Here is a 13,804-nt window from a genome sequence, read left to right as displayed (position 1 = left end):
GCTAGGAGAGTGTAAGGGAGGCTGGGGAGGGGTGCAGCTTGGGTACAATACAGTGGTACTTTGGAAGTCAAACAGAATCCGTTCCATTCGACTTCCAAAACATTCGGAAGCTGCAGAAGCTGCACTGGACATTCGGGTTCCAAAGAACATTCGCAAACCAGAACACTCATTCCTGTGTTTGCGGCGTTCGGGAGCCAAAACATTCAAATACCAAAGCGTTCGGGATCCAAGGTACGACTGTTCTGAGGGCCGGATAGAGAGGCCTGGAGGGACATATTTGGCCCTTGACTCTGATGTTCCCTGCTGCATACTATAGGTATGCACAATTTGGTCCAAACTGATTTGGCTGATCAGCGGATCTGTGAACATGTGGCACAGAAACATTTGCCCACATAGTGGCACACAAAGACTGAGGGCATTTGTCTTGACACTAGCTGTTTTAGGGATAATGGGAGCTGATGTTCCACAACACTCGGAGAGTGTTAGCCACCCCTGCTGTATAGCTACAAAGCGTACCACACTCTCAAGCTGGATTCATGCCATTTAAAGCACATGACTTCCCCCAAAGAATCATGGGAAGTAGAGTTTGCTGCTCACAGAGCTACAACAACGGTGGGCAGTTCCCAGGATTCTTTGAGGGAATCCTGTGTGCTTTAAATGTATGGTGTGCATGTGGCCTCAGCTTGGGCTGTCTATCACTGAGTGAAGCCACTAGGATGCTTTTCTGCCCAGCCAGATGCCACCTGCAACTTCCTCCTGTTGGTTTTTGCCTTCAGCCTGCCAGTCTCTTTTCTGCTTAGTTGTACTTCACATCCATCAAACCTTTGGCCCTGGCTTCTGCCATTGGCCTCAGTCTCTAGTTTTGCTTTTCTCCTCTGCAACCTGCAGCCTCTCCAGCCACAGGGATCTGAGCCTGACTGTGCTCAGAACTGAGTGTCTGTCCAGTTGCCATCTTACACATCTCCTCGGCTCCACTGAACAAACACATTCTTCCACATGCAAAAGCAGCATGGGTGGCTGCAACAAAACCATAAATAAATAGCAGGAACTGGCGTACTTTTTATCTGACATAATGACGAGTGGGAACACACCAGGTGCTTGTAGGAGGCCAGAGTAAACTCTGTGCTAAAATGAGCAACTCATTTTAAAGCTGAATACATGGGAACATTCTGCACAGGGCAGGTGTCAAGATGCACTGAGGATGCTGCTAGTGAGGATAGAAGAGAAAATGGGTTCCGTTTGAATTTAAAGACGAACTCCCTAATATTCACCCGTTCCAAAACAAATGAAGACAGATATATGGTTGCCTTTCAAAAGCTGCACTTTTCCGAATTTTGCCGTGCTGTTCTCCAGTCAAGAAATGTGTGCAAATATGCATGTATCACACATATTAGGGGGATATGCCTATATTTTGTTTACAAAACTATGCATATAAGGAGAAATTCGCACTAAAATACTGATGAATTTTCATCATGACTTTTTTTTAAAACCCTCTTCTGGATAAGAACTGAACTTGGAAAAATAAGAGAGAAAACCAAAATTGACAGATTAATTCTGCCAGTACCCTCATTTTAGATTCTGATGGAAATGCTGCCATGTGGTGTCAAGTGATGAGGGGCTCAGAGATAAAGGTGCTTGAAGAATTCAGGCTGACTTTGATACAAACCAACCTGATCTATGCCTCTTGCATCAATGTGCAGATCCAGCTATTCATTGGGTTTTCATATCTCTGAAAATTCTCCCCATTCCTCCTCAGGATCTGGCCATCTGCTCCATGACATCCCCATGAAACTCATGGCACGTATAAAATACGTAATTTTGTAAAACACACACACACACTAAACAATGTGAAGCTTTGTGTGGTGTAAAAGCCAATTTGCAAATTGAAGCAGAAATGGGACAGGGTGGATTTATGAACGAAGACATCCAAAATCAACTGGGAATATACTTATATGCTCATCCCTAGTGCGGAAAGGGCTATACTTCAGAACCACAGCTGTACACCTCCAGTCCTCTTGCTCAACAAGGAAACTGACTCTGCAGAGCGCCTTCACCAACCTGGTGCCCTCCAGATATTTTGCACTACACCTCCTGTTGTCTCCAGCCAGCGCAGCTGGACGCAAATATGCTCAGGACGCAAATATGCTCAGCAGGCTTCTTCATTTTTCTCATTAGTCAGCAGTCAATAGTAAGTCCCGAGTTAATCATAAATTTATGATGACACTGAGATGGCAGCTGGCCCTGTCTGGCTCTCCAATTGTGATGAACATTAAGGTTTCTTGGAATGGAAAGTAAAGCATAAGGCAGAAATCAATAGCATTGATTCCAACATCACTTTTTCAAAAGACTGCTCATTGTCCTTGCTGGCCCTGGCAGGAGGCTATTTTCTTTCTGTGTCATGACGCACATGTGCATGCGCGCGCGCGCGCGCACACACACACACACATCCAGAAAGCAGAAAAATCCCCCTCTGATTTGCATAGAGAGCTCACAGGCCATCAACAGTGAGAGCCAACACTGCCTGGGCTAAAAGGGCAGAGAAGGATGCCATATGGCACTCCTTGAATCACTCTGTGGCCACAAAAAAACCTCTTACAGCACAATTGAACTGACTGGCCTCCATTCTTCTGTCTTCAGGGGCTGCAAGGCCACTTACGCACTGTGTATTCTCTGCTGGCTCCAGCCATGGAGCTCTGGATTTGATATTCTAATGAATAATGAGACCACAGCTAGGTAGAAAATTCTGCTTGGAGCCAGGGAGTAACTGCCTGTGTGGAATGAGCAAGCGAAGGTAGCCTAAAGTGGATGGGGGAAGAGTCCATGTAATCTTTGTAATAGCACATATTTTGCATACAGGAGGTCCCAGTTTCAATGCAGTTGAAAGAATTGGGTAGGAGATGATGGGGATGACCCCTTCCTAAGACCCTAGAGGGTCGCTGCCTGGCAGAGTAGACTTATGGAGTCCCTTCTAACTCTCGGGTTCTATGATGAACCAATGCCCCGGCCTGGTCTAAGGCAGCTTACCAGTGAGTATCTTACTAAAATTTCCATTTGCATTTCTCAGGCTGGTTTCTCTCTCCCTCCCCCCCCCCTTCTGCATAGTGATTACAGGTATGTGGCTGCAGCTCTTGCCGTTATGCGGAATGTGACTCAGCAGATAAACGAGAGGAAAAGGAGACTGGAAAACATTGACAAGATTGCTCAGTGGCAGGCCTCAGTTCTGGATTGGGAGGTATGTTGCACATGGAACAGTAATTTTCTTCCATCGTTCAGTGTGATGCTCCAGATCAGATCCAGTGTCTTATGTTCTGGGCAAACAGTTATTGCACTTTTACCTGGGAGGTTGCATTTGTAGGAGGTTCTCTGTGACAAACGCAGCCTGTGATGTTCTCACCGAAAGACTCTTAGGGCTTACCTTGAGAGGTCCAAGCTACCTCTGTAGTATAAAGCACTATTTTGCCTGTTGATTTCCAGCTGCAACTCTTGATGGAGTTTAGATAGCTTGTCCACATGCTCTGGCAGCCTCAAAGTTAGATTACTGCAATGCATGGGGGCTGCCTTGGGATACTCATTTGAAACGCCAGTTCGTTATATCTGTTAGTATATTCCATTTCCTTGGGCTCCGGGCTGGCCTTACCATTAGGCAGAGTGAGAGAGCCCTTTCAGGTGACACATGTTGAGGGGCATGAAGCAGGCCACCCAATCTGCTCTGTGTCCCTTAAACTAGCTTGCTGCCTTTGGGTGCAATGGAGGATGCTGTCCCATTGCCGGTGCTAAAGAAAGAGTGAAGTCCCCATAGAGCTGACTTCTCTATGCAAAATGGGGAGGGCATCTTATCCTTTGCCCCCGGCAGCCAAATGTCTTGGACTGACTCTGTTTTGACTGCTAATGAATGGCTAGGAAACTGACACACTGATTGATTGATTGATTGATTGATTGATTGATTGATGGGTTTATTAACTTACTGCACTTACATACTAATGTTCTGCCAATGTACTGAGCAAATTAAAGCTTGTGGCCCCAGGTACCTACCCTCGTTTCAACATGCCCACATGCTACAATTTTCTACTGAGGTCCTTCTCCAGGTACCCTTGCCATCAGATATAAGGTGGATGGTGGAAGCAGGATCAGGCTTTTTCACCTGTGGTGCCTAGCTATGGAGGCCCCTCTTCAAAGAAATGCACATCTGGTTTCTTCTCTGTTATCTTTAAGGCACCAGGCAAATACTTTGCTATTCTCTACACAGTCACTTACCAAGTCATTTTAAAAATGTTAGCTTTTTCCATTTACACTTGCTTTTGTCTTACTGTATTTACCATTTTTAATTTGTATTGTAAACTGCCCAGGGATATATATTACAAAGGGTGGTATAAACATCTTAAAATAAGAACATAAATGAATTTAAAATAGCATGCAATTTAATAGAGACAATGCAGAAGGAAAGAAGAAAATAAGCAAACAAAGTCTCAGTTCTTGCATATTGTTATACAGTTGTTATAATGACCAGGTAGAAAAGATTATTATAATGTCCGTGCTATCACCATGGTTACTGTGGCATAGTAGATCTGGCAGTCCATTTTAACTCTTTAATCTCTCCCAACACAAAAAGCATGAGGGGATTTCTCAGCAGACACATTTAAGCTGCCATGAGCTGTGAAGTAAAGAAATTATGTGGGTTGTCACAGCCAATTATATTTAATAACTGTGTGGGCAAATGAAAGGAATGATCAGATTCCTTAAAATTTTATGCTGGGATTAAGGGAGTTGCTAGGAGGCAGGTTCTGTCCCAGGATAAAATGAGACACACCCAACCTCTCAAATGCTATTTTGCCACAGTGTGGAGATAGACCACCAGAGGAGTTTGGTTAGTAAAATGATTTATATATTTATATTATATGCCATCTGATGCCAATAAAGGCTTGTTAGCAGGTTTCAAGTATAGAAAACAGACCACACAAGCATGTGATATAAACACCCAATAAAACAAAGCCATTAAAATATAAGCTTTGATACTTAAAATATGCAACAAAGCGATCTGATTAAATAAGAGCTAGTGTGTGTTAGCTGAATCCTGCATATCTCTCTCTCTCTCTCTCTCTCTCTCACACACACACACACACACACACACACACACACCGGGTGGCCACTTAATGCATCACACACACAAACCCCAAAAGGAGAATAAAACAGAACACACTTTTCATGAAATTGCATAGGTTGCTTTGCATGTATATATGCAGCTATCGCTATCACTTAAATAGAAATACAAGCCATCTCACCAGAGTGGAAGAGGTTGTGTACAAGTGGCCCCTGTGCCTGCTCAGTTCTCTCCAGGTACCTGTGGCAGCTCCTTCAAGGCCTCTTGCTCTCTCTCTTCTTAGGGCTCTTTGTGGAAGTCAGGCTCACAGATTTCATGTAGGAAAAATGGGGTAGTAGATGTAGGGCCAATAGCCTTCCTTTTTTGTTTTTTTAAAGCAGTGCAGTCCCAACAAAAGCCTTTTTTGATTCTCACTGGGAGTCACTTTGATGAGTGGAAGTATAACTTGGAAAGAAAACTCGCAAGTGCTAAACCAGTTTGCAACAGATTGATTGTGGGTTATTGCAGGGGTAGCCAACATGGTGCTGAACTACAGTTCCTATCATCCCCAGCTGAGTTGTAGTCCAGCAACATCTGGAGGGCGCAACATTGGCTACCCCTGGAATTATTGCTTGTGTTCAAAAGCAGTTGCTTGGGAGGCAATATAGCCTCAGATGTGACTTCCCTGTATTTTGATGCCTGCCTGTGATCTCATGTGACTCATTTGTAAGGATCCTCATGCTGTAAAAAAATAAATCTCAGTGTAGGAACATTTCAGCCTCAAGATGCTTAATATTCATGTATGGGTGGAAGGATAATATGACCTCTGTCTTGGATCGATTGCTATTTTTATTTCACCACCATTACTACTTTGAGGCATTCACTTTTAGCAAACCGTGGCTATCTGCCAATTTTCTCTCCTTGGGATTTTCTTTTTTACATTAATTTTCCAAATCATTCGGGAGGTTGCCCAAACACAAGTCACTTTAAAAAAGAAAACTGTAACCTGTTTGAAGATGAAAGCACTCCAAGCATACCAGCCATTTAGAGGAGAGTACTGTAGTGCTTTTGTGGCTATTAAACTTCTTGTATTAATTGGCTGAGCAGGTGCTTGTTTGCAAGGAATGTTCAATTGCCTGAGGAACTGATCAATTTGCCACAAGGGTGGCCAAGCTGAAGGGTAATGCCTTGAAAATGAATTGAGGGCTGTTGTGCAGTTAGGAATGTGGGAGAATTCTGACAAAAATGGAAAGGGGATTGGAAATTGCCAAGGTTGACTTATTTGTCTCCTGTTCAGAACAGAGATCAATACAATGAAAATGATTGGCATTCACTGTTGTTCTTGCATTCATTTTGCTAATTTTCCATAATTAATTACATCCCCTCACATTTTGCATTGTGTTTCCTTTGCATTGAAATTAATTTGTAGGGATAATAATGCAATGGCATTAACAGCAACTGTTTGCCTACCCTTGCAGGTATGTATTGCACCTGTCAACCCCTTTGCTTCCTGAACAGGCAACCCATCCATTCATTTGAACATAGGAAATTAAGAGGAATTGAGTGCAGAGGCAAAAGAAGGGTATGTCCAGAGTGATTAAAAAACTGAGAACAAGGAACACGAAGGAACTTAACAACTTGATCCATACCCTAATTTAATGAACTGCCTCACAGCTCCCTCGAAGCATAGAGAGAGTTTAGAGGTGGGCAAATAGAAGTATTTTGAACCTCTATAAACACCTGGAGCACAGGCTCACTGCATCGGTTTGTATGCAATTTGCATAGGCAAATATATATGCATATGTGTCCAGGGCAGATGTCTCCATCTGGTATGCAGGCTGAGACCCTACCTGCCTGTGGACTGTCTTGCCAGAGTGGTGCATGCCCTAGTTATCTCCTGCTTGGACTACTGCAATCCGTTCTACATGGGACTACCTTTGAAGGTAACCCAGAAACTGCAACTAATCCTTTTTTTGAGCTCTCTTCTTAATTGCATTCTGTTGTATCATAAATCCTCTCATAACTGCTTTACTTGCGTCCCAGATTACTCTTTTTTCAACAGTGGTGTTCATATTTATCTCAAAGTAGTCTCTCAAGTTTTTTTGGGCCTTCTTAGTCACTTCTTCATTCCTAAACAAAGTGTCATTCATCCTCCATCTAAAGGAACCAATTGGTGTTAGTTTCATTTCCATCTTCACAGCATTGTGGTTGGAGCAAGTTTTAGGACAGATTTCCACTTTTCTAGTCTTCGGAGCCAGCCCTCTAGTTACCCAGATTTGGTCAATTCTTGTCCATGTCATTTTGGCCTCAGAGAAGAAGGCTCCCTCTCTTGCCAAGGGGTTCTTCGTTCTCCAAATATCAATTAAATCCATATTGTCAGTCATGTCAAAAAAGGTTTTTGGTAGTCTGCCATCTTTGGTAACTACCTGTCTCTGTGCCTCGTCCATATTTGTAGACACCACTCCATTCATGTCTCCCATCAAAATCATATTATAATCCAAATAGTCCATCAGAGTTTCATGTAACTTCTTGAAAAATTCCGATTTTCCCTCATTTGGTGCCTACTATCAGAAATTTCTCTCCTTGTGATTGAATTTCAATTGCAACAAATCTTCCTTGATCATCTTTAAATAAAAATTTCGGTGATAGGCTCTCCTTTGCATAAAGTACTACTCCTCTTTTCTTAACTTTGTCTGATGAAATAAATTCATGTCCCAATCTTTTATTGCTCAATACCTTCCTGTGAAGCCTTATCACATGTGTTTCTTGTAGACAAATCAAATCCAATTGTTCTTTTTTTAATAAATGAAAAACCCTCCGTCTCTTTTCCGGGGAATTGAGTCCATTCACTCAATTGTTGTTGTTGTTGTTGTTACATTTTTATGCTTCAAAGGGGAAGGGGAAAGAGATCCCGGTCTGGGACACACACACAACTCTTTGCAATTGTCAGCCATGCAATGTTGTGTAGGAGCTACTTGGTTGTGACCCACTGTGTCTACTTTAGTTGGGTTTCCCACACTTTTTTCCTGCTGCCACTATCATCAGAGGAGCTGGAGAGGGCAGATTTTTTTTTTATGGGATAGGAGTAATCAGGCTCCTGTACCAGCAGGTTAGCCACCCTTGCTCTAAAACAACCATGGCATGTCTGAGGAAGGATTTGGAAACATGAAGTAGAAGCAAGCTTGTTGGCCTATTTGTGTCAGCATTAGTATTCATAGTTCTGCTTGGCCCTCAAGGTTGTTCTGTTAATCCTGTAGTTTGAAGGTTAAATTTGGGGGTCGGCCTTTGCAAAACACAAATGCCCGTGGGTTAGCTAGATAGTGGTGTTCTCCCCCGCCCCGCCATCAGACATTTAATTCCAGCCCAGCTCAGGTTTTGTTCTCTGAGTTTATCTTCCTTTAGCCTTATCAAGATTGAGAGTAAGCTACTAATGGCTATGAAGTCAACCAAGGGGAAAGGAAATTGGGAGCGGGGAGCAGCTAAAACTCAGCAGTCATCAGCTGTGCAGAACAATCTTAAGCATGTTTACTTGGGGGGGGGGACCACTTGGAACCAGGGGACCTATTCAGGATGGTCCATTTGTTGGACTTAATGCTCTAACCAGACAGGGGAGGGGAAGTCAGTATCTCAGGCGACTTGCTCCACCTTATGTGCAGTGCCTGCCTTGTGTAAATTGTTAACATGGGGAAGCAGCTCTAAAAAGCCACTAAAGAGAAGTTTTGCAGGTGAAATGGTGCAGTGGGTGTCATTTGCAGCATTTTGAGTGTCATCTGCAGCACCGTCACTTGGAGGTAGTAGTGCTTCTGAATACCAGTTGCTAGAAGCCACAGGAGGGGAAAATGCTCTTGTGCTCGGGTCCTGCTTTCAGGTTTCCTACAGGCATCTGGTTGGCCACTATGAGGACAGAATAATGGACTAGATGAGCCATTAGCCTGGTCCAACAGGTTCTTCTTATGCTCTTAGTTTATTATGCTCCAATTGCCTCATAGAAAAGATTTTGGTAGTTGAAATGCAAATATGAAATTCCCCACTGCTTTCAATGCACACAAATGCACAAATTCAGTTGTCCCCTGTCGTCCCACTAGGTTTTCCTTAGTTGTCACAGTGTAGTGATAACATCATTCAATTCCTAAAGCTACAGCCTGGTCTGGGCCAGTCTTCTGCAATATTGGGTCTTCAAGTGTTGTTGGATACCCCCTACCCTTCAGGTTTCTCTTTGTCATTTCACGGCCTTCTCTCTTGCTTTGCACCCAGTGCTATTTTTCTGGGGGGACGCAGAGGTACGCATACCCCTAAACATTTTGTTAATCTAAGTTTGGCCTCATTGAGGGGCAGTATTTCAATATGAGTAGGAAAATGATAGAACCCCTAAACATTTTTTTAGGGGAGGAGCACTTTTTGCACCTATCATTCCATCCCATCTTTAGGCTACCCTCTGTCCCGGGACTTCCTGCCAGTCCTGGCCTTTCTCTGTGTGAGATTTTAATCTCAGCCAAACAGCCTATTGGTCCTTCCCTCCCAGAATCTGAACCGCAAACTGTTTGATTCCCTAAGCATATGAACATTCCGTGCCTTAGGAAGCAGCTCAGCCAATCAGTGCCCGAGGTTTACTACTACAAGCGTAATACAATACATATGTTCTCTCATTGGATTCAACTGTTTACAGTAGCACCTCGGCTTACGTTACCCTTGGGTAACGTAAACTTTGGGTTGCGAAAGCAGCAAATCTGGAAGTGTTTCGCCCCATGCGCATGCGCAGAAGCATTCTACTGCGCTGTGCGCATGCACAGAAGCGGTCCCTCCGGTTGCAGAAACCTCGGGATCCGATCGGAGCTCTGAGATGGATCCCGTCTGCAACTGGGATCCTTTCTGTATTGGCTTTCTGTATTCAATAAATTACTGTGTTTCAAGACTTGTTATTGAAACTTCTGCTGTCAGTGATTACAGTTTTCCTTGTGCTCACCATGTTAGCCCCTAGAGTTAACTTTAAATACAGCAGTTCTGTCTGAGAAACGGCGTTCTGAAGCTCAGATGGTTCCACCATCTAATCTGTCAAATTTTCTATCCCCCTGCCCAGCCAGATTTATCCTTACCTAATGTGCTACTCTCATTCTCTGAGGTGTGATTTTTTGCGCTTTCCAGTAATATTAAATTCACTGAAAGATGAATAACTGTAGAAAAATGTAATTGGCACTGTCCTTTTAAATTTCTTCTAGCTCAGAAACCTTCCAGTTATTTATGGAACCTCTAATGGAAGCCTCCGTGCCCTTAATTATGTAATGTGTGAGAGCTGGCTGCGGACTAATGCCGCATTATTAAATTCAAAGACCGTTGTGAATAAAAAAATATGATGCATGCAGCAAACTTCCTGTTTTCAAAGCTAGAGCAGTCTGACAAGAGATAACCTTTTGAGGGAGGGGGAAACTCATATGGAGGTTCTGCAAGAAAGGAAGGTTATTTTATCCCCCACTCCTGTCTCTGACAACAGAGGGTCTGAAAAATGAGGCTGATGAAAAAGATGGTATTTCTCCTGCTTTTTTTTCATTCTTTCTGATCTTTCTATCACCCAAAACTTTGATCAATCAATCATTAAAGCACTGGAGGCTCAGTCATGGAAAGGGCATGTTTTGCTGAATAATGCAACTGGTGCAGTGCCAAAAAACCCCTCCTTCTGCAATTTCCTTCAACCATTCTCCACCAATTAATGAGAAAAGAACTTTGTTTGATAAAAGGGGAGTGAACTTTTGATGAAATGTTCATGGGTGGGGTACCAGGAATTTGTCACTCTTACCTTACTGTTGAGGTGGACACCAGTGGTCTGCGCTACCCAACTTATCACTCTTCAGTGAAAGCCATGGGTGCTTCCAGACTGCTGCTCTTTTCACTTGGGATTCAGTTGCATACAGGCAAATTCAGGTTGTATGATTAAAGTTGATTAACAAACCCACTTCCTCCCAAAATTGGACCTTTTGTAATAAGGAAAGTGACTGGGAAATGCACTGGAAAGTGTGGGATAACATTTGCTTGATGCAATGTCATTGCACTTTCCTGCAGACAAATCAAAATGAGTTCTAAAAGAATAGCTGATGTCTTCAAACTTTGTGCAAACAAACCAGGGTAAATGCTCAATGAACAGGTCATCTGGAAGTGACCCACAGAATCCCTCCTTTCGGGGGAGGGTGTTGAGATGAGGAAATGGGGGTGGCTGCAGTCAGTTGGATAAATGTTTGCTGAAAATAACTTTCACAAACCATGCTCAGCCACCTCACATGATCAGGTAAGCTCAAAATTTTACTCCCATTGGAAGTCTTAAATGTCCTGAAAATAGTGTTGGAAACTGGTGGACCTCAACCCTATTCAGTGTTTGAACCCTAGTCTCCTCATTCTCCTCAAGGGGTCACTAGAGAATCCGAAAACCCTTATGCCCACCATGGGAGAGGCCAGAAAGTCAATCCCCTTAAGCAGGTCTCATGCTCCATGCTCTCTGGGGGTCGAGGCTATCGCAGAAGTGATACCTGGAGGTCCTGAGCGCATTGTTGTTCTCTATTTTTCTGCATAACCAGGCATAGAATGTGGGGGATAAGAGGGTATAAAGAGGCCTCACATAATGGCCCAGAGTGGAGCATAGTAAAGAGAAGCAACACACTGGCAGAAGCTAATAAGCTGTCAGTCATGCATGACCAACCTGCTAATGAAAAGGGCTGCAGAAACCATCCTTTTACCAGGCATGGGCACTTAATTGCCAACCAAATATGGAGATTCTTTGTATTGGAATATTGGTTTACCATTTCATTGCAAGCCCACATCAGAGATCATGGAATAATTTGGTCAAGTGCAACCCATTGTTCTTCCATGCTTCTATAAGCGCACAGGTGTATGGACTAAGTTCTAAAGAACATCCCCAATGATATCAATGGGATTTTCGAAATTCATGAACACTAACAACCTTTGCCTAACTGCCCCCCAAATGTCATCATCACACTTTCTAAAAGATATATAATATGTGGAGAGAATCCAGTACCTTCTGAGCAAAGCACCAGTATCCCTAGGGAGGTGGAGGAGAAAACTGGTATGTTTATACATAGCACACATCTGGGTCAAGGAGACAGAGTCTTGCGTATGCTTCAGAACTTATAGCAACTATGGATGACCTGCCTTAGAGCTGTCCTTAGATGAACTCTAGTCACCTATTGTGTTTTTAAGGCATTGTGTGAGAGCCCCTATCTGAAAGATGCTGAATGGTCACTGCGTGAGAGGCAGCTTGGGTTTCGTGTTGACTATGCTCATTACAAACACTTTCAATGTTCATATGTAAATTTTGTTTGAAATTGTGTCTTTGTAATCTATTTTATGTGTGTGGGGATTGTGTCAGGGGAAACCTTGTCTGAATATTCAGGGGAGTCTACTAAATACGTCTTTTTAAAAAAATAAAAAATAAAAGAAGGCATCCTGGTGCCCCTCCCTATATGTTAGGCTCCACATCCCCAAAGCATCTTTCCTCCAACCTAACCATTGCAGGGCACATCACCGTGTCTTGGAGGAAAAATGCTGACTGTACTTTTGCATATGGAATTCATACTGACCTCTGAGGCTGTCAGCTTTTTCACCTAAGCCGGTCTGTGCATGTTTGCAAACAGAGATTTGAAATGCATCTATTTATACCCTTGATACAGTGCATTTAAGTGGGGCTCCCAAAGTATTCAGTGTAATAAAAACCTGATCTTTTTCAGTCTCAGTCTCATTTCTCCATCCCTTGCAGGGACTCAACACTTTCGATTCAGTTAATTATCTTGGAGCACTTGCAGAGGCATTCAAGTCCTCAGGCCTTAGCTACTGCTAAAACTGGCTCCAGGAGCAAATGTTCTATTTTTGTTAGGCAGGGGGTTCTTCTCTTTTTTCCTGACCAAAACATAAGATGGCCAATAAGTGTTTTCTTGAATAATTTCTCTTTAAAAAAAGGAAACAGAAGCCTTTGAAAAAATGGATTAATTTGTAACATAAAGTTAATATAAAGTAGTGAAGAGAAGATTCTTGCCTCCACTGTGTAGACTACAGATGATGTTGTACTCCAGCTTCCACCATCCTGGCCTGATGGGAGGTAGAGTTCAAAAGCATCTGGTTCCCCATCCTTGATCTACAAGGATGGGAGTGGGGCCTTTTTCAGATGAAGGGCCACATTGCCTTGTGGGCAGTTTTCTGGGGGCCACAGGCTCATAGTGGCAGAGCCAAAGGTAAAAGAAGGCAAAGCAACAGACACAACCCTTAGTTTTGTACAGTAGGCTACATTCCCACCATGCAGATGACAGAGCTTTCTACAGACGTACACATCTTTCCACAGTCTATCTAGGCAAGCAAGATATGCTGGATCCTTTTATTGGTTCCAGTGTAAAAAAGAAGAAGAAGCCAGTGCCTGATAATCCAGTGCCTGACATTTGATGGCTTTACAGCAGGTATCAGCAGGCTTGCAGCAGAGTAATTGCTACATTCCAATGATTCACTAGCCTGGTGCAAAAAACAAAAACAAAAACAAAACCAGAGAAAACAACTCTTGTAATTACAGTCATATCTTGGGTTAAAGTAGCTTCAGGATGAATATTTTTGGGTTGCGCTCCACGGCGACGTGGAAGTAACGAAGCGTGTTACTTCCAGGTTTCGCCACATGTGCAGACACTCAAAATGATGTCATGCGCATGCGCGGAAGCAGCAAAACGCGACACGCGCAGATGC

General features: G+C 43.2%; 1 protein-coding gene across 10 annotated transcripts in view; it reads left to right on the top strand.

Annotated features, from left to right (window-relative positions):
- The window catches only part of ARHGEF9 (Cdc42 guanine nucleotide exchange factor 9), a 289,965-nt gene that overhangs the window by 248,415 nt on the left and 27,746 nt on the right, over nucleotides 1-13,804 (top strand). For all 10 annotated transcript variants that reach the window (XM_079961599.1, XM_079961597.1, XM_079961600.1 and 7 more), the window contains one exon: nucleotides 3,103-3,232. In XM_079961599.1, coding sequence (XP_079817725.1) covers nucleotides 3,103-3,232 — 130 coding nt within the window. The remainder of the gene's footprint in view (nucleotides 1-3,102; nucleotides 3,233-13,804) is intronic.

This window comes from Podarcis cretensis (genome assembly GCF_951804945.1).
Source record: "Podarcis cretensis genome assembly, chromosome: Z".
NCBI classification, from domain to species: domain Eukaryota; kingdom Metazoa; phylum Chordata; class Lepidosauria; order Squamata; family Lacertidae; genus Podarcis; species Podarcis cretensis.
The sequence above is the reverse complement of the archived record's forward strand: the minus strand, read 5'-3'. Positions and strand labels throughout refer to the sequence as shown.